This window comes from Syzygium oleosum, unplaced genomic scaffold, assembly GCF_021117445.2.
Source record: "Syzygium oleosum isolate NSW1041296 unplaced genomic scaffold, Sole_v2.1 Sole_v2.10, whole genome shotgun sequence".
Lineage (NCBI taxonomy): Eukaryota > Viridiplantae > Streptophyta > Magnoliopsida > Myrtales > Myrtaceae > Syzygium > Syzygium oleosum.
This window is the reverse complement of record NW_026607494.1, coordinates 7,682,417-7,703,689: the sequence shown is the minus strand read 5'-3', so window position 1 is coordinate 7,703,689 and position 21,273 is coordinate 7,682,417. Positions and strand designations below refer to the sequence as shown.

The 21,273-nt window shown below is 40.8% G+C and overlaps 2 protein-coding genes across 3 annotated transcripts in view; both read right to left on the bottom strand.

Annotated features, from left to right (window-relative positions):
- Nucleotides 1–971: 971 nt before the first annotated feature.
- LOC115685837 (cell division cycle protein 48 homolog) overlaps nucleotides 972–21,273 on the bottom strand; it is a 47,446-nt gene continuing 27,144 nt past the window's right edge. The window contains exons 2-11 of one of the 2 annotated variants that reach the window (XR_008817297.1): nucleotides 6,506–6,591; nucleotides 6,195–6,360; nucleotides 5,413–5,641; nucleotides 3,703–4,469; nucleotides 3,387–3,608; nucleotides 3,193–3,264; nucleotides 2,807–3,088; nucleotides 1,842–2,201; nucleotides 1,136–1,516; nucleotides 972–1,102 (exon numbers count right to left, since the gene is read on the bottom strand). Coding sequence is in view for 1 of the 2 variants with exons in the window: in XM_030610974.2 (XP_030466834.1) it covers nucleotides 1,226–1,516; nucleotides 1,842–2,201; nucleotides 2,807–3,088; nucleotides 3,193–3,264; nucleotides 3,387–3,608; nucleotides 3,703–4,469; nucleotides 5,413–5,641; nucleotides 6,195–6,360; nucleotides 6,506–6,534 (2,418 nt within the window). In the remaining variant the exon portion in view is untranslated. Of the gene's footprint in view, nucleotides 1,103–1,123; nucleotides 1,517–1,841; nucleotides 2,202–2,806; nucleotides 3,089–3,192; nucleotides 3,265–3,386; nucleotides 3,609–3,702; nucleotides 4,470–5,412; nucleotides 5,642–6,194; nucleotides 6,361–6,505; nucleotides 6,592–21,273 lie in introns of those variants that run through there. The other variant, XM_030610974.2, reaches the window with a different exon arrangement.
- On the bottom strand, nucleotides 10,995–20,837 carry LOC115685835 (regulatory-associated protein of TOR 1-like). The gene is made up of 16 exons (XM_056315172.1): nucleotides 20,146–20,837; nucleotides 17,674–17,776; nucleotides 17,232–17,314; nucleotides 16,988–17,155; nucleotides 16,720–16,836; nucleotides 16,436–16,593; nucleotides 15,770–15,924; nucleotides 15,508–15,652; nucleotides 15,350–15,428; nucleotides 15,165–15,266; nucleotides 14,864–14,947; nucleotides 14,663–14,773; nucleotides 13,798–14,151; nucleotides 13,511–13,700; nucleotides 11,761–12,351; nucleotides 10,995–11,548 (listed from the first exon to the last, which is right to left on the bottom strand). Exons 1-16 carry the CDS (start codon nucleotides 20,440–20,442, stop codon nucleotides 11,247–11,249), a joined length of 3,039 nt encoding a protein of 1,012 aa, XP_056171147.1. The 5' UTR covers nucleotides 20,443–20,837; the 3' UTR covers nucleotides 10,995–11,246.

Genomic DNA, 21,273 nt, shown 5'->3' with positions numbered 1-21,273 from the left:
GTATGCATGCAAATTGACCATGTAGTGTGATGGTGAAATTCGCGAGCTATATGAATTACTTGCTTCAAATTCCATTAATCCTTAGTTCTTTTTCCCCTCCGAAAGTCTGGCGAAGTGTATGCATAGTGCTAGTCATTCAATGCTGATTTCATGCTTCTATTTTTCACTTACCCATCACTCTTTTGTGATTTAATAAGACTGTTTTAAGATTAGATTAGTAATCTACTACCCTTTCTTATGAGACTGAGCACACGACTCAGGAAACAAATGAGACTTCAGATGACACCACGAAAGGGGAGGTCAAGATTAGATTGGTAATATACACAATCGTATTGGATGAGGGTAGATCTAATACCGAAGGAAAATCCCCATCAAATTAGATAAAGAGGCCTCGGAAAGAAAACACAGAAAGCTTGAAAACCCCTCTCTTCCCCCAGACACAACGCTCTCACATCTTACGATGCATCTACAGGTACACTTGCGTCGAAAAATAAGACTATGGATCTTGTAACTCGAGTACTAAAGAAATTGGATTTCACCATTCACTACATTTGCCTTCATAATACAAAGCATGCAAGATTTGACTTCGTTACTGCGTTGCGTTGAACCCCCTTTTCACATACAGAGAAAGAACTTTTCTGACCTAATAAGCCACAAACACGACCATAGGAATGACTTCAACAAGATTAAGCTTCCTGTGGTTATTTAAGGGCAAAGTACCCATTCACCAGTAGATACCCATAACCTGCACAGGCTCTAATTCAAAATGTACCTATGGATCTGAACACCTGACAATGGAAATTCATGCTACAGAATGAAATTCATGCGGGAGCACCGTGCTATCGCACTGTGAGCATGTACACAAATGCACACGGTCCCAGATAGACCAAAATATTTCCAGAAAAGATCGAAAAAACAGCAATTCATAATAATGTTATAATTTCCCGGACTGAATTCCACTGCTCATACTTAACGCACAAATAAATCAGAGACAGTAAGATTTTTAAATGGAAGGGCCACTAGCTCAGAATGTCAGAAACATAGGAAGTACAGGGACCTCAAATTGATCGGAGGAGTAAGTCGGGCAGCATGAAGCCAAAGCCTTCCCATGAGACGGGCAGCATGAAGCCAAAGCCTTCCCATGAGACAACTCCCAACAGTATACAGTGAAACAGGAAGAAGAAAGGTTTGATATGCAAAGGGAAACATAGAGGAGATCATCTGATTAACTATAGAGGTCATCGTCATCAGCGCCACCAGCAGAAGCTGCGAAAGGATCTGATCCTGCAGCACCGCCACCAGCTTCTGCAAATCGAAATTCGCTTCCGAACCCTCTCGACTGCTGGAGTGTCTGCGCAAAAGCTTGATACTTCCTAATATCAGCATCACTCACACTCCTGCGAGCATACTTCATCGATTCCTCGAAATGAGCAGCTTTGATTTCCGCCACTTCATCTTCGATGTCCTCCTCCATGGCTTCTGGATTGTCCCTTCTCCTCCTCTCTCTCTCAATATCCTGCAAAGAACAAACAGGAGAAACTTAGTTTCTATACTATATTTGCTACCCAAAACACACACAAGAACCTTGATGGATAAGACAGGAAAGAATGTGACAATTAACACTCGATGTTTTAACTAGGAAAGGCACTGACACATTCTCGAGATGTTTATACCACTAGCCGGATGATCATCCCCCATTCAAATTTCCACTACCAAAATTATGAAATAGAATGAAGATGGAATCTTGATTCTATTCAGCTCCCTCCCATCCGACAGGTAATGTAAATCACGTACTTAAATGAAGAGACACAGTAAAGCATCAAAGACGAGCAAAACCATACTTTCTCGATGTTTTCTCTGATGGCATATTTACATGCACGCTGGCATATTTCCGTGATATCAGCACCGCTAAATCCTTGCGTATACTTAGCAAGAGCTCTCAGATCAACATCTTTGGAGACTGGAGATTTCCTCAAGCATGCCTTAAATATTTGATGTCGAGAGTCCTCATCAGGGAGAGGGATGTAAATCAGCTGATCAAGACGGCCTGGACGTAGAAGTGCAGGGTCTATGATGTCTGGCCTGTTGGTAGCTCCAATGATGAACACGGTTTTCTTTGCAGACATCCCATCCATCTCTGTAAGAAGTTGGTTCAAAACCCGATCCGCAGCACCCCCGGCATCACCCACACTGCTTCCTCTCTGCATGAAACGCAACCAAGACAATGAGGTGGAAGTCACTTGTCAAGGAACATATCTAGAACCAACATATCTCAAGGAAAACCAAAGAAAAAAAGAACAAAGACATTTAAACATAACAAGCTCATCTTATTATGTGTTCGTTCAAGGATTAATAACCAACAACCACCAAACTACCTACTGCTTATGAAATTTGTGTAGCACAATCTACAATTCAACTCTTGACTTGGCACCAAACGATATTGGCTTCGAAACCTCAAATTACTTTTTATAGGGATTGCTAGAAAGACATGAGAAATATTGAAGAAATTAACAAGTGGAAAATAATAGTACCATCGACAACAAGTGGTTCAATTACTTGCACATCCGAGAAGCACTTGATATTATGAATCACGGCCATCAATGTTAGGTTGCTACCATATCATATCAAGCAGATGAGATGGTATCTTGTTTACAACCATTTGGATACATTTTAACTTAGCGACATAAGAATTTCGGCTGCATTCAAGCATTCTCATCAAAATCACAATCAGGAATACTACTTCCATTCCTAAATGGTTCTCAAAATCCAACCCAAGTACTATAGTCATAAGTGAAGAAAAACAAACCTGTGTAGCAATCGAGTCAAGTTCGTCGAAGAACAGAACACAAGGGGCAGATTGTCGGGCCTTGTCAAAAATTTCACGTACATTTGCCTCACTCTCTCCAAACCACATAGTAAGCAACTCGGGGCCTTTTACGCTGATAAAATTTGCCTGACATTCATTAGCTATAGCTTTAGCCAGAAGAGTTTTGCCACATCCAGGAGGACCATAGAAAAGGACTCCCTTAGAAGGTGACATTCCAAATTTCTCAAACTTCTCAGGATGCTCCACTGGATACTGAACAGTCTGCACAGTAAAAAATGAAGCAGCCATTAAATTCCAAATTTAAGACCTTGAAAATAGTTGGAGCGTACACAAAAACCCCCCAAAAAAAGCGCAAGTAACCATACCTCTTGAAGCTCTCTTTTAACATTCTCAAGACCGCCAATATCTTCCCAGCTCACATTTGGCACTTCAACCACCTGGGTGGAAAAAAAATGTAGGAATTAGATTCAAACTCGTGCAGGATAATAAGACCATGAAGCAGCTCCAAATTGGTAAGCAGCTCAATACTATACAAAAGGTACATGTTACATATACTTACCGTCTCACGGAGAGCAGATGGGTTGCTCGTTCCAAGAGCAGTCTGGAAGTGCTCATTTGTAACTGCCATGGAGTTGAGTATCTCCGCATCTATGGTCTCATCTTCCAAGTCAATTACATCCATCTTCTCTCTGATGCACTGAAGTGCAGCTTCAGTACAGAGAGCAGCCAGATCAGCACCAACATAGCCATGTGTGTCCTTAGCAATTCTTTCCAAATCAACCTGCATATCATTAGACAAAATTATAAGAATCAAGGGGAAAAAGAAGATACCTATGCAACAAATAGGTTAGTAAACAAAAAAGAAAATCCTATACATCTTCGGCAAGCTTCATGTTCTTTGTGTGAATGCGGAGGACTTCCAGGCGCCCAACTTCGTCTGGAACTCCGATATCGATTTCCCTGTCAAATCTCCCAAATCTCCTCAGAGCTGGGTCAATGCTGTTCGGTCGGTTAGTAGCTCCGATAACTATGACATGGGCACGAGACTTCAAACCATCCATGAGTGTTAGCAGCTGAGAAACGATCCTCCTCTCGACCTCTCCATGAGTCTTCTCTCGCTTCGGAGCAATTGAATCGATCTCATCAATAAAGATGATGGAAGGTGCATTTTTCTCTGCTTCCTCGAAAGCTTTCCTGAGATTGCTTTCACTTTCACCAGCCAACTTTGACATGATCTCTGGTCCATTGATGCAGAAAAAGAAGGCACCAGTTTCATTTGCAACAGCCCTAGCAATGAGAGTTTTCCCAGATCCAGGAGGTCCATACAGCAGGATTCCTTTAGGTGGTTTCACACCAATTGATTTGAATAACTGTGGATGTCTCAATGGCAGCTCTACCAGCTCCCTAATTTGAGCCATTTGCTTCCTAACACCACCAACATCATCATAACCAACCTCATCTAATCTATTCTCATCCTCCCTCCTCACAGGTTCTCCCTCGCAGAAGATCTCTGTATCCGGGGCAACAACACAATACTCGGCAGGATCGGTCTCAATAACCTTGAACTCGACACTTCTCATTCCTCCTCTAACAAGGAAGAGATCGCCTTTCCTCACAGGGCGATATGCCTCCAGGAAGTAAGCTGCAGAGAATGAATCCATCTAGTTACAAAAGCATTCATCCTATCCAAGAAAAGATTCTCTTTGCAAAAAGAAGTGAGACATTAGTGCTTGTGCTCAAATTAACATGATTCTGCAGTCAAAGGAATGGTTTGACAAGAAAATAAGCATCAGCATCCCTCATAAAGGCTAGCAGTAGCTCACAGATCTTTTTACATGCTTCACGCGATATCAGAAGGCATACATAAGTCAAAATATCACTTTAAGGATGTTGTATTGTCCTGTAGATACCTAAAAAGAAAAGTTCTGCACAAACTGCTCTACACCATATTAACACAAAACCACAGTCCATATTCAAACCAAACAAACTAGTGTTTTTGTATGGTCAGGTTCACCAGCAATTTTAGTATTCGGTGAATTTTGTTTAATACAGAGGACCAAAAAGAGCCATCCAATATTTGATACATCCCAATATTCATCAGGTACCAACTAAATGTAACAAAGCTCATGGAAAAGCGATTGCAGTTCAAAGCACATACACTTTGCAATGGTTCTACATTAGGAAAGATAAAAAAAAACAATAGTCAACTAGCCCACCTAATATGGGCCAAAAGCCCACATATAAGAAAAAATGAAACTGCAAATCGTTATTTGGTGGGAACTGGTAAAGCATAAAGAATGGACAAATTTCACGGAAACAGACAGAGTTACATTGTCTTTTAATTATTGTCCCCTAATAAATTTCAACTTTCAGATTCCCATCCACAAATTTTTACTCCAACAAGTGTTTAATTAACAGCAATAGAATCAGATGGTTCAGTTAGGTTTGTAGTTTTGATCTAAAAACAAAATACAGAAGGCACTAGCCACATAAGTCCGATAGCCAAAGCAGGAACCAAAACAGTATTTCCTACATCAACATATATGTGAGGGAACCATGCAGGTACTAAGAAAAGGGAAACTCACGCTTCAAGAATGCATCAAAGAGATTTCCAGTAATCCCTTCAATGGTGTCATCCACAGGAAGTATGTGAACCCGCTTTCCATACTTGACATCAGGACATTGATGAACAGAAACAACATCCCCCAGTCTAACCCTCAGGTTTTGTCTCACCACTTTGTTCATCCGTATCTTTGGCTCCTCGCAAGTGTCATCAGCAAGAGCAATGCAAACGGTATCTTTCCTTTTCTTCCCCTGGATATAAGAAGATAGCGTTTCAACACCACCACAATTCATGAAAAGATGTTCAATCACCATGAGTAATGTAACTAGCTAGCTTACATGGCTCCGCCGCGACTTAGTAAAATCAAGCCATAGGAGTTAAACATTGAACATGATGGCATAGAAACTACGACTGTCGGAGCTAAAAAAGGGACCTTTTGCATCAATCGTCTCACACGTGCATGAATACAGGAAACCACATAGCGCAAAGCCAACAACAGGATTGAACCACATTACAATCTGCAGGAAGCTCAGATAATATCACAAAAAACCACAAGCAGAGGTTCCAGGTTTCAATCCAGCCACATATCGACCTCAAAACTCAACAAAACTCTACTAAAACCCAAACACACACGACAACAAATCGCTACCCAAAGCTCTAAAAGAAACCCCACACTCAAAAACGGATCACAAGAGGCCAATCCAAAGCAACCAACCCTAGAACACGAGACACCCACGAAATAACCCAAACGTTGAATTTGAACTCATAATCGAATTGATCTCAGGAAAGGCGTAAATCGACGACCTTGACCAGGATGGTGTCGCCGCGGAAGAGCTGGAGCTTCTCCATGGTCTCCGGGTGGAGCGAGACCACCGAATTGTCGTCGTTGATGGCCTCGTCGACGACGAGGCGGTTGGCGGCCTTCTTGCGCTCCAGAATCGCGGTGCTGAAGTCCCTCTTCGTCCCCTTGCTGCCGCCATCAAAACCAAAACCAAACCCAAAAAAAAGGGGAAGAACAAACCGATCGGCGAGGGTCAGATTGCCGGAGAAAAACAACGTGAATGGCAGACAGAGAAGGGGAAAGACAAGATTTTTCGACGGAGATCTGAACTTACGCGTCCGAGGATTCAGCTTGGTTGGTCATGGCGGTCGGATTCGAGAGCGCAGAGAGGCAGAGATAGAGAGAGAAAGAGAGAGGGAGTGAGGAATACGATATGGAAATTGCGCAGCGAAGAAGGACGGGGTTCGATGGGGGGTAATTAAAGTCGAAGAGGACTCTCTCCTTTCTTGTTGGCAAAGAAATGTTTTTTTATTTTTAATTTTCCTTTCCTTTTCCTCCTTTTAACCATTTATTTATTTTTATTATTGGACCCAAAAACAATAATTTTTTTTATTTTTCCTGAATAAACATGAATTTGTGGTTGATTTATCACCATATACAATTTGAAACATTGAATTGGGAGGTCGCAGTGAGGCCATGAAAATTAAGCTTTTTTTTTTCACATGAGTATGCCCACATCTATTTTGGATGCGCAATGTAAATCCCACCCTACAATAGATAATTCTATACAAGAAAGAAGGAAAAAAAGAAAAGAAACGCTCTGCGAGATGTAAAATATGATTTTCGATTGAGTTTGATTTGAATAGTCGACTAGAGATGAACTGACAATTGACTACCAATTGAATGACTTTTTTTTCTCGTTAATTGGATAAATTGGGATTTTCAAAGATTATAATGCTAATTTAGCACTTGATAACATTGACAAATCAATCGACTTGGATTAATCCTTTGCTTTCATTTAAAAATCGTTTAGTACTTTTAAATTACACTCGTTTCTTTACAAGTCAATGTGTATACCGAGCTCATGTTAATTTGAATTTATATTTATGTGAAACAAGAAAATATAGTCATCGAGATTGCGATAACTATTAATTAAATTTCTAGCGCCGAAGAATATGCCGTAAATTGGAAAAAAAAAGAAAAGGAAGACAAATTATAAGTATGACATCCTTCCCTGATTCCTTACCTTGTCATTGCTCCATGATCCAATATAAATGACATAAGCGAAAGACCGAGGAAAAGAACATTAAACAAATGACAAGAATCGAGCCAAGATTCCAAGCAGCGGATGCCTTGGCACTGCTGTCAATCCTTCTCTTCTTGAATGGGTCAGACCAGACGGTACGCAGGCTTCACTGTAAAGAGTTGCCACCTTTCTCCAAACGCCATTGCTGCATATCCTGCTCCCTTGAGCCTTCTTCGAGGAACTTGGAACTTCCTCCTCCTGTCTTTTCTTGCTCAGCGATGGCTACCCCTGAAACTGGGCCAAGATTCCAGGTGCCAGGATCTTCAGTCTGTCAAGTCAGCCACAACCAAGTGTGGATGAAACTGGGTCATCCTTCCTTTGCTCCAAGATCCTCCATTGCCGCTTGTCGCGTCGACCCTTTCATCAGAACATCATTGCTTCTCCGAACCCAGGATGCCCTTCCTTCTTTCCTAGTCTCAGTCGAAGTTGAAGTGGTTATAGTACAGTCCTTTCAACACCCTTTGGCCACCAGAGCATTAGGCTGTGTCTGTCTGCTGCCTCCAAAGCGAATTTCCTTAACAAAGGCATTGATAAGATCTTCCTAGCTTCAGTCAACAAGCTCCAGTATTTCCAGTAAAAAACACTCCTTTCCTCCTCTCACTGACCCCACCAGAACTTTAGGTATCAATTCATTCACCTCTCTGTACCATCCTCAGAGAAATGTAAAAAACTCCCATGGAATATGTAGGGACTGTTGTCCACAATTGATTTAGCAAGAATCTCTCTCCCAGCTTTGACTAAAAAGACTTTTTTTAACCTGCCGGTTGCTTCATAACCTTCACCTTTACAAAACCCGAAAGCTCTTTTTTTATAGTTTACCGGACACAGTTGGCAACACCAGGTAAGATCCGAGGTTTGTAGTTTCCCGAGTAACAGGCACCTGGCTCAATTCTTTTCTTACTTCACTAGGTACGTTGGAACTTAAGAAAATGCTATGACTGATGGAAATTGATTGGTTGGCCAGAGACTTTGCAATAAGAATCTAGTAATTCCTTAAGCCTCCTGCAACATCCGCCTTTGCTTCTGCTAAAAATAAAGAATCGTCCGCAAAGAACAAGTGAGAAAGCACTAGACATGATCTTTTCAGCTTTACACCTTTGATCATAAATCAAGCAAATTTGTCCCAAAGCTAACCTTAATCGATTTAAGTTTCATTGGAACTAAATATAATAAGAAGAAAGGAAACGGGTTATTAGGTAAAACCGAGCTAAAACCGAGCTTCATCAGTTGATTCTGCAACAACTACCATTAAAATAGCCTCTTGTAATGATTGGCACTTTGAAAGTACACTCACATTTGACCAAATGCTTACCTTAACGTTTGGGGGCATCACTAAAGACACGAAACGCCTTACAGCTGCATTTCTCCATCGATGTTATCACATGTTGACATCCACGGAGAAACAAAAACATAAGAGGTTCTACTCTCACCCCTAAAAAGGGTTGGGGTTAAGAATGAATATATAGAGTCAACAACACGACTAACAATGTTGCGTGCACGGAAGTTTGAGCATTTTTCTTTTCTTTGTCGTTAGTTGTACACAATGTAGAACAAGAATTTGAGGTTACATGGGGCAAGATAAATCACTGTCGATTTAAATACCACATGTATAAACCCTTCTACTGGAATTATTAGGTTTTAAGCTCGACAGCATCTGTCTCTACGTTGAAGAAAAACGGAGGGGATCTCCTTCTTCCCTCCCGACTTTAAAGTGCGATCCACGATATGCGCAACCTCACGGAGACACCACGGACTAGAGGAGTCGTCGAGGGCTCGCAAAAGCTTTCCGCCAATCATTTTGACTCACTCGGAGCTCTTCGTCATTTTGAAGACGCGGAGTCCTTTCTGCACCAGTTCACGAAGGAAGCAACTAGTAATGATGTGCCGAGTATCCGGTGCCCTAAAACTCAGGAACACCTCCAACTCCACCGCTGATGTGTTGGTCGCTGCCGTCATTACGCGTAACAAACAAGACTTGAGACAGCATCGAGCTGAATGAAAATAGTCAATGAGCTAGCTTGAGGCGAGACATTTCCCTCGTCCCGCTGTATGAGAGACTGAAAGCATGTGCTGTTGCTTATTTAAACAAATACTTGTAAAGATTTTATTTCGTCACGACAAATTTGGTGGTATCACGAAACATGAATAATCGAGTAATTTAGCGCTACAAAATAAAAAGAAAAAATTGAATGAGGTGTGAAATCCTTTTCTTTTGTCAAATTTATTTATTGTCACTGGTCCCGATCTCATAGAAGGGTTCATGCGTTTGTTAAATACAAGTCTAATAGAAAATTAGTATCTGATGTATAGAAATTTATGGCAAAGTGCATAAGTGGACCGATACAGCACTTACATGCTGGTTTTCCGAAGTTTTATGCCCAGGCCATCACTGCCGCTTCAGTTTCTGGTGTGACGAAGGAGAGGAGTACGTGAAACCCTTTTAACATTTTCTTATTCTGCATGCACGAAAGTACAAAGAGGTCGGGGCGGGGCGCATAGGCGAATGCAGCGCTAAAATTTCGGATTAGCACTCAGGACGTTGTTGCGATCGCCCCAACTATCTTCATCGTCGTCTTCATCACTTCTGGCAAATGCCCGTCAAAGTCACAACTTCCAATTACTACGCTTTTAGTGGAATTGCGATGACAAGCTTGCTAACCTCAGACCTTCCGATTGAGCAGCTATAGCTCAAACCAAAGATTTCCTAGAGACTGTGTGACCCTTTTCCGGTAAAGCTTAGAGAGACTCGTTAGAACCGATCGCCCCATCCAACTCTTTTACTCATAAAAGAAAGTGCAGTATCGGGTTACTACACATAGTTAACGCTGATTAATTTCAAATATAAATTGGCAACGCATTGATCAAATATTGATAGATTCGAATCTAAGATGGTAATATTTTCAATACTCACACATTCCCTTGTGTAAAGCAGTGTTCTTAGAGATTCAGACACTGCAAATGCCTAAACCAACAGGAAGAAATTGAGGGAAAAAGAACAGAAACAAACATCAGAGGTTATTTCATTGGTTCGGAGAGACATCGAGTTGTTGACTCGCCATGTAATCGACTAGCCAGCCTATGTACAACATAGCAGGAATAGCTAGAAGCATGCATACATTGATGCAGCACTAATAAAGATCAATCTGTGACAGACGAGGCAGACACCTATGTACAGTATTACATATTCAGACACTTTACATCTTCGATGGCGTATAATCCATCGCATCTAGACGGAATTGGCACACGGAAATTAAAAAAAAAAAAGTGCTCGTTAGAGGGTCATCAAACAAAATATATTTTATTGAAAACATGTATATTTTAGGCATAAAAACATAAACTGTCCACATGCAGCAGAGTTGGCTGACTTCAACGATCATGCCTAGAATTGCATTTGAAGAGCTCTTGGAAAATGTGGATGGAGATTCCACATTCAACAAAATCTTCAATCGCAAACTATGGTTAAACAGTTGAAAAGAAACATAGAAGTCGCCCTGCTGAGCTCCAAAGTAAGAACATGCAAAACATAATGCGTTCTTTCTCATCTGCAGATATCACAACGGGAGAAAATGGTTGCAACAAGGCTGCTTTTGTTCTCGTCTCAAATCTGTTAATCCAGCTAGCAATTTGGCTATTAATCTTACAGCAGCTGAAAGTCAAGAAAGAAAAAGAGAGACACTAAAAAAGGGTAAGGGGACGCACATGTTACTACACGGTGAATAGAAGGAAAATGTTGAGGACTCACAAGAGTGTTGGCATTTTATTCATGTGCTCAAGTGCAAATTTCTCCCTCTTCCCTTCTAGCTGATGTTTCTTCACAATCCTCAGCTGCAGAAAGAATTGGCTTGGAGAAGTGGCGACAACTCCAATTATAAATAGTCGATTGCAGAAGGAAACTGCACTCTGGAGCCTCTGTAGCTCCTCCAGAAGTTAAAACAACATCAGCTAAGCCGGATTCCAGAGAACTCATCAAATATGGCCTGGACTCCAAAGAGCAAACTCTTCGCATTCCTGCTAAATAACTTGGCCGAGGAGGGCTAACAGGAGGAGTTCTGAATGTTAATGGAAATTGACCTGCAAATGATAGCTTAATATCAAGGAAGGGATAGCAGATTTAAACAAAGGAAGACATATTATCAAATTGGCAACTCAAGATAACAAATGCAACCAGACAACAAAAAGTGGGGTCTGCTTTAAGTAATTAACACAGAGAAGAAGCATTTCGTTTTTCTTATCTTTTTATTTGTGGAAAGAATAGGAAAGACTTTGAGCTAAGTAGAAATTACCAATTGCACGCATGTCGAACCATGAAGTGGACCGTGCTAGACCAGCAAGACTAGGGTATCCTGCTACAGTTTCACCAGGCCGCACACTAATGCCAGAGTTTCTTAAGGATTTTGTCACTACTTGCTCAATGCCCATAATAGAAAGCACATGCCTGCCAAGACTTGCTATGCGTGGTGATGGATCCTTTGCCAAAGTGCTCATAGCCGATATGCACTGGGAATAGATAGCCTTATCAAGTGGTTTTGACGTGAAACTGTTGCTCACACCATCATTGACTATTGTAGAATCGGAGAGCTGAGACGAATCATCTGATGATGGAGATCCATGCATAACTCCAGAAGCAACAAGAGGGCTGCTAGATGAGACCCTACTATCCCGAACCCACGGACTATCATTGCCAAATCTAAGTAAGGGACCCATTTGAGATGAAACTATACTTCCAAGCTCGATTGGGGTACCTCCACTGCCCATGCCTTTTATTTGTGCCAATGAAGGTAAAGAAGTCAGCAAAGAATTAGACTGAGATTTCCAGCGGGCAGCCATAATTGACTTAAGGTGCTTGTTGTGACGGAAAGCAAACCGTCCCATTGCTGTCAAATTAAAATGTCATTCAGTCAAGTAAGGAAATATAATCCAGAGAAATGCAGGAAAGTCCTCAATTAAAAATATTTGCACATGTTTTGCGCGCACATCACAGACTAGACCAAATTTCATCTGAGAGACAACATAAACTATTAGAACTCCCGTTTAGTAGCATAGCTGGAAGAGAAAAAAAAGTGGTTAAGAAGGAAAGTTATTCATGGAACATATAAAACACAATATGCTTGGGATTTCCTTAATAAGGGTCATTTGTAAGCTACAACCCAAGAAAACAATGGCACAAGTGCATGAGTTGGTAGTCCTAGGGTAGAAGCATCAAGGCTGATCACCTTGAACAATCATCTACCTATCATCTTCTGTGAAGTTGCCCAATAAACAAGAATAGCAGATGATGAAGTAATGAGCACAATTTTAGCTTTAGTATGCTTCTTAGTACATGCATTAAAGCATTAAAATGTGCAAGATAATGACTGCAACCAGCAGTAATACCATAGTCTGGATGCATATATCCAAGTAATGCTCATGAAATACAACTGATTAAATGAAACAAAACCATATTTTCATTAAAGCATTATTTCTCCCAACTGATCAAACAAGACGGCATTAAGAACTGTGAAGAAACATAACATCTAATATCAACAATGCCGAGGCCACTATGAACGGCAAGTAACCCAAGGGAAACTTTAGATCTAGAGTACTTTCTAAAATCATAAGGAAAATGGTTTTGAAACGGAAAGCAGCAAGTGCAATTCAAGCATGAGGCAAAATACTTTTCCAATATAATAGCATATAAGTGAAGCAATTAATTACATCTAACTATAATGGAACAATATCTTTTTGATATAGTTTTTTAATAGACACTGTACGACAATATCTTTGCATGAAATTGTCAAAAATATGGCAAGAGGTAGAGAAATAAAGTTTTGTAAAATTGAAATTTCTTAAGTGACACATAGTCTAAGGAAAAGAAGCAGGACATGATCAAACTGATTGTAACATTAAATGATCAAATAAGTTCTATGACCAGCTCATTGCAGACAGTACCAAGAGATTAGTTGGATAGAGTGTATCATCTTTTGCTGACTTAAATAGATTCTCAGAAAACAAAAGAAAGGAGAACCGCATACAACATATGGGGAGATCACAAACCTACAGCGACCTCTGCCCTCACCAGTGGGCTGCCGTCTGAAACAACACTCAAGAGGCTTTTGATAATGCTAATCTCAGCCCTAGCCTTTTCATCATCATCATATTCTTCGTCTCTAGTAACACTATCTGTACTGGAGTCAGACCCAACATCAAGCAGGGTACCCAGTGCAAAAACAGCAGAAGCCCTGACCTGAAGTTAAAAATACAGAATTTAGAAAGCCAATATCATTTACATCATACAACAGGCAGGAGTTATCATGTCAAGATTGAGATGATAAAGCTTAGACCTCCGGTTGGGGCTCGAATAATAGAGGATCAAATATAGCAGGGGCATTTGCCTCCAAACCAATCATTTGGGCCTCCGTAAAATCCTCCCAAACCTTTCCCAGACAAAGAGCAAGCCATTGAAGAAACAACGGATCAGTCTGCTTGTCATTTGGATTTGGACTCCGTAGGTGCCTCAAGCAGACATGGATAAGACCTGCTTGGACACATGCTTCCTGACCCCTACGATGGCTATCCACAATGACGGCCAAAACAAAGGCCGCCATTGCATGATGCTCGGGATGTGCTTCCCTACTGTCGAGAAACCTGATGAAGTATGTGTGCCCTCCAATTTTTACTAAATCCACCTGACATGACTATTGTTGCACGAGCAAAAAATTGAAGGCCATTCAGAATAATACACCACACTAATCATTAAGGAATTCCTAATAAAAGCAACATACTCGCAAATAGTGATTGAATTAGAACCATATTCTTGTGTTCTTTCGCTCAATATATGTTCCCTCTGTCCTTAAAAAAAATAAATCTCTCTCCAAAGGACCATATGTTCACATTTTGTACCAGTTGCTATTTAGTGCTTGATGAAAAGCAATCCCAAAAATTGCTTCTAGGATCATAGAGAAACAAAGAATCCAAAGCACAGAACAGACAAGCAACTTCCACTATTCGCAATTCCAGATTCATCTAAAATATGGACACTGTTATGGCCCCAAATACCCTCCCAAAACCATCCAATTTCCAAAAAAGAATGCGAGGACCAAGCAATGCACTCGACACTATCTACACATGGAACAAGATCCAAATATAGCAACCCAGCCAAACATGTTTAATGTTATGCAGTTAAACAACATATGCTGTCATCATTACCTTGTCAAAGGAAAGAATTTTTGTCCAAATAAATACAAGAATATGCTGCAGTTCTGGAGTTGGGGTGCGCAACAGCTTTAGGACATATGGAAACACTCCAACTGACAAGGCCTATGAGGAAGTTTTTTCAAAAGACTACGGTTAAAAGTAGCAGGAAGTACATCAAAAGAGAGAACACAAAATCAAAACCACCATTATTACCAGATTTATAGCCCAAGGTCCCATGTCGAGGAACCTTGCGAGGAGATCTAGTGCCCGAAATCGATGACTCTGGCTGAGCAGAACCTAAGAGTACACGGAGATACCTCAATCACTCGGGCTGATGGACCAACAGCACAACTTGAACAAGCAAGCTTAAACTTGATAAGCATCATGTTATTTTAACAATTTTAGCTGCTTTAAAGTAAACAAGCAAGAATAGTGAAGAATCGTGGAGCAAGAGAACTAAAAGTGTGACATGGTCACAAGATGACTCCAAACTCTGACTAGAGCAATATCACACCTGAAGAACAATAGGCAATTGCTCTGGTGGTTTTTTATGTTCGGACCCGTGATCAAGCCATGCCTCAAATGCTGTTAGCTGTTCAGTGAAAAAAGGGCTTGGCTGAAAGAACACAAACAATGTTACTTGAGGATAAACCGTGAGTGAGATCAAGCAATTTGAAGGAAAAGAGTAAAAATATGAACCAGGAATTCTGCACCAGAATCCTCAACCAAAGACGGAAGCTGCGAAAGGCAGATTTCGGCAGCCATGTCCCATGCATCCCTAGATACCAACAAGAATAAAATCAGTAGTAAATCTTCAACAACATGAAACCACTTGATCATGAGAGCAATTGCAGTACCACATATGATGCTGATGCGTCGGTGGCAGTGCTGGGTGAGATATTGGCAAACAGTTAGCTGCACGCATTATTCTTTCAGCAAGTAAAAAATTTCGGAACAAACTGGCTACCAAAAGGTCTTGTCTGAACAATTTTTGAAACAAATCTGCAGCACACCAATTGGATATTGACCAGAGGCAGAGGAATACGCAATTGATCAAAATAAGAAAATTAAAAAACTGCACAAATCAAGTACAAAGAATATATAAATACACACTACTACCATGAGGGAGAACATTCCAAGCAATAGTGTCAGTCACCGCAGTAAAAATCCAATTCAGTTCTCCCAGAGGCGTCTTGCGATCATCTGGGCGTCCGGGAATTTTATCAATCAGAGAATAATCAAGGGACTCCGATAGAAGTGATCTGGTACAGAACCTGACAGCCAAATTTTTTTTAGAGGAAGAGTTTTCTCAGAATAAATTGTGTCAACTAACAATTTCAGATGGATCATATAGCCAAGCTTCATCATCTATTTGGCCTATCAAATCATAGAGGAAGCTAAGGAGAACATCTCTAACTACAAATGATTGGAGAAAGCTATATAACTTATACAAACTTAAGCATAAGAACCTCCACACCCACAGCAAGAAGAACAGCAGCGTTCATATGCTTCACTTGGCGATGAATTATCCTTGTTACTGAAGAACCTATGGAAAACCCAGCACATATAAACTGGAGCATTTCCCCTCATTTAGAAAATGCAATATATACCTCTTTCAAGTCATTGTTGAAAACAACTTTTCACTGCTCTATTAAAATAGACCAAGGCGTGAAGCGCCATCGCACGCAAAAAACCGAGGTACAGGCTAATAGCTTAAACTGTTATAAGGCACAGAACGAATAAGACAGAATTCAAGACAGTGATATTTAAGGAACTAGGTTTCACCATCTTAAAGCCATCTTAATGGGGGTGGTGAGGCAAGACGTAAAGACATCAGCAGGAAATTCGGCACTCTGAGGGAGGGTCTCATGCGCTTCACAGGCCGCCAGAATAATGCAATCCCTTGTGGATTCACTGGTATGAGCAGCACACCAGTCATTAAGCTACCACAGAATTACAAATGTTAGTCAATGCAAAGTCCAAAAAATATATGACAAACACTAAAACAATCTCAGATGGTTAGATTTGATATAACATTTACAGCTGAAAGCACGCCCATCTTTGAGTACCTTTATAAATGCATTGACTATCAAACCAGCAGCAGAGCAATCGAAGACATATATCGATGGCGTCTTCAACCAAGTATCAAGTTCACTGATCAGCAGGGGAATATACTGTGTATAACTCTGCAAAAATGGCACAATAAAACATTCAAAAGAAACTCAACCAAATGTGACATTTAATTACTAAAACCGCATGAGCTGTCAGTCCAACCATGCCGCATAAAGTATAGATTCAACAAAATGCAAAAATGAGAAAAGAAAATAGAAATATTACCTTGTTGAAGACCCAGATTTCACCATTTATCGTTGGCTTTCGAACACCGTGACCATTGTAATGAAACAAAACTCTCTCGGACTTGGCATATCTGCGACACATTGTACACAGTTTCTTTACTTCATCAACGGTAGGATCGAGCTTCCCCATATATGAAGCCGGCTCGGACTGCAAGAATGAAGTAAATGAACACCAGAAAACAACGTAAACGGAAATTGTTGAAAAAGAGTTAAAGAAATCTCACCTTCAATTGCCAACTTTCATACTGTTTCTTCAAAGCTTCTCCAATTGATTCAATAGCTTTTTGAGGTTGCATGGAAAGTGGATCTAACAAGGGAAATAAATCCAAGACACAAGAATAAGATTAAACATGTTATTAAAAGTAAAAACTCCAAATATAATCTCCATGTGGTTGCCATCAATAAGATGGAAAAGGAGCAATCCACAATTGCTGAATCAAGAGATAGTTTGAAAATTATCCAATTAAACAAATCTGATTTCAATTGAGTAAAATTGAAATTGAGCTCAGGATCATACGCCATGAAGTATATCCATATATAGGAAAAGGAAGCAAGTGTTCTCAATTTAAGTACATGCGCACGCGCAAATATCACGCAACAATTCCGTAAAGCAAAGAGATACAGTAAAAACAGAAGAGAGATCCAAGCATGTAGGAAATGATCTACCTATCCAGCACTCCATTCTGGCACAAGGAGATGTCTTAATTACATCAGGTGGATCGACACTTATGTTTAAACATAAGACAATAGCTACACATCCTGTTTTAATCTGCAGAGCAACAAATCATTAGAAATATCTCAACTCTAGACTAGCATCATTACTTCCTTTAATTTTTACCTCTGTAAAGTTAACATTCTTACTAATGAATTTCCTTATACTACTTTCGCAACAGCCAACTTCCAATCAATGAAGTAAATGAAAATAAAATAGAGTGGTCTGCAAATAGCATGACTACACGTGCAAAAAAAATGCACAAACACTGCTGTATATCTCTCAACGGAAGGAGACATGAAGAATATTGCGTTATCTTTGATTGATAGAGAGAAGCCATTCCTCTAACATAGAGAGACAAAACCCATTCAAGCAGGGATATCTTAGCAAGAAAAGAATAATCGTAGCAATGACTGCATGCTACGACTCCATCCCACAAAGGTATGGTTTCATTTCTACACCTTAAAGAGAGCAACACTTTATATGAGCATTGTTTCTGCAATAACTTTAGCTTTGATTGAGGTGGATTATGTCATACTTGAAGTAATAAATTAGACAAATCGCTGTTCCCTCAAAACCAAATGAATGACTCTCAGTGTTTCACTTTTAACAGCCCGCTCAATATTGAAATGTCCACCTCATGAGGAACTAAGAGCAAATGCAATACCAGAAGTGGGGACTCGGGAAGCACCAGCACCACGAGCCCCCAGCCCAATAATATAGAAAGGAAAAATAATACAGACATAAAAAACCACATCAGAGGATAAGAGTGCTTCTTCTGAATGTAATTCAACCTTTATCTATTAAAGCTATTTTATTAACGATAAATAGTTCTAATATCAATATATCCACTGCCATGAAAGCCATAAGTCTTTCAGAACATAATTTGCTAGATAAAAAATTCGCATGTCCATATCACAACTGGCAGCTGAAATTTCAATTAACAAACTCTTCTTAAAAGTTCCAGCTAAACACAATTCACCCTACTATTAAGACAATTACTTCAAAGCAGAATGACTAGAGAAATTTGTTCAACTAGATAAGCCAAAACGATCCTCCAAGACAAATCAAGGTTTTATAGGCAAATTAAATGGCTCTCCAATTTTCTAGTTAGAGTCATTTGCTATCCTGCTGAATGTATTAGAGCTAAAGAGTTTTACTGACTTATTGCTTTAAAAATGATACTGGTACTGTTAGAAAGTCCAACCCAAAAGCTTAAGCTATTCGGTGGAGGAAGACCACATGAATATAAAAAGCATTTAGGACCCGTTGTCAATCGGTGTGGGATAATATTTCAACACCCCCACTCACGTACAAGTCGGATTACGAGCAGCACGTGAAATTTTGACTACGCACATTCACGTGGAATTTTTACCACACACATTCGCGAAAGGGATAGCATTGGCTCTGATACCATATTAGAAAGTCCAACCCAAAAGCTTAAGCTATTAGGTGGAGGGAGACCAAATGAATATAAAGAGCATTTAGGACCCGTTGTCAATCAATATGGGATAATATTCCAACAGATACCTAAGGAAATCTATGCCAGAGAAAATTGCAGCTCTACCATCATTATATCCGAATCCATATCCACAAGTTGCATGCCTTACAGGATATATAAACTTGGATTTGTGTGGAATAGAATATAAAAGCACATTCTAACCCATCAAAAACTTGGATGAATGGCAGGAGAGCCTAAGGTCAATGCACCATAATACTTTTGTACACCAAGCAGAACATCCAAACAAAAGAACCATTTCGCAGGTGCATATATGGAAATGCATTACCTGTATAGATTGACAATGATAATGACAGAAAGCAGTCTAGAATTGGAAGTTTGATTGCCAGAGGGCTTCTCAGTTAACTTCAGAAGATCAGACTATGCCCAGAACCTAATGTTCAGAGAAGTATAAAGAGAACATTTCCGGTCAGTTAGCCAGGGTAAGACACAAGGGGCGGCCAGTTCTAGTAGACCCATATGTTCTTAGCTTCCCTAAGTCCCCCATCGTCCCCTTTAGAAATGGAGGTTATAGGAAGAATGCCAAAAAAAATTCCTCAGTATCTCACGCATCTACATCAAGTGTTTTGTATCATTAGAGAATATTCATAAGCCTTAGTTATTAAGAAATAATTCACCCCTCTTTGCCCTAGCTATCTCTTAACAATAAAAAAATGCAATACAACTTACATACATAATCATGTGAAATGCAAATCACTCGACCCAAATAGCATCAAGTCACGATCGCAACACAAACCAGTTCAGCGGGCAAGAGAACTCCCCAACAGCCACAATGTGAAGACGAAAAGAGCAAATTGCCCATCAGACAGCCAGCACTTATTCACAAACTAAGAACCTCGACATCATCAACCAAGCTAACGAGCAGTGGAAAAAAAAAAGGAGAGACAAGGAACGCCAGAAGGTTTACCCTTTTCTTAAGCCGCCATTTCGAGACTAGGCTGCTCTCCGAGGGGCCGCAGGACACGCAGGCCTCGAACGCCTCATGCCGGAGCTCGCACAAGACGACATTTTGCAGCGAGTACGAAACGTTGCTCGCGCCACAGTCCCCATCACCGTTGCTGGAGGAAGGGCCGTGGTGGTCCGGGCGATCCGACGCCACGGACGCCGTCGACTGAGAGAACCGGGAAGCCACCACGTCCCCCAAGGCCACCAATTTGGAAACCAATCCCTCTCGGTGACACCAGCCATATAACCCGAACACCATGACACCCAGAAGAAAAAAAGAGCCACCCAGATCACAAAAACGGGGGGAGAAGGCGGCAAGCGTTCGGGCGGAGGCGGAAAAGGGCGGGGACTACTCGACGAAGCCGCTGAACCAGCGGCGCAAGGAGACCCGCAGGAGGACGGCTAGAGAATCCAGCTCGAAGGACCCGAGAGAGATACGGAGGTTTCAGGAGGAGGAGGAGGAGAGGGAGCGACGGAGGCGCGTGTCTGTGTCGAGGCTGCGGCGGCAGCCGAGGGAGAAGCAGCTGCTGACGAGAAGTCCGAGGTGGAAGGAAGAACCGTGCCGTCGCCGACAAGTCAACCTGGTGTCGAGCATGTCGGGACTCCGACAGCCAAAAAAACAGTTAGCCGAATCTTCGGCAACTTTCGTTTCATACGGACGCTGATCTCTTTCTTTATATAACACTCGTGTTGATCCCGTGAAAATTGCACTCGATCCAAGAAATTTCTACCAATCACCATGTACTAAATTACTTAAATGGTAAGTTTAAGGTTAGTGCAAATTCATGGGACAATTTTTTCCCTCTCTCCACCTCCCTATGAGTGTTAAGAACTTGAATGCAGGATCGGAAGAGAGCGATCGAGCGAAATTATAACTTGACAGAAAGAAAATGGTTTTGTTTTTATGATGTTTGTATTCGAATTCTCGACTTGACTGGTTTCATGGATGTACCGGATCATCCCGTCCGCATGCGTCAAGAAATAACTCAACTTGCACTATGTGAGCATGGCCTCCCGGCGATAATCGAGTAAAAAATACTGTAATTTGAAATGAAATCCGCTGCGTACATAGTACCTAATCATTGACAAA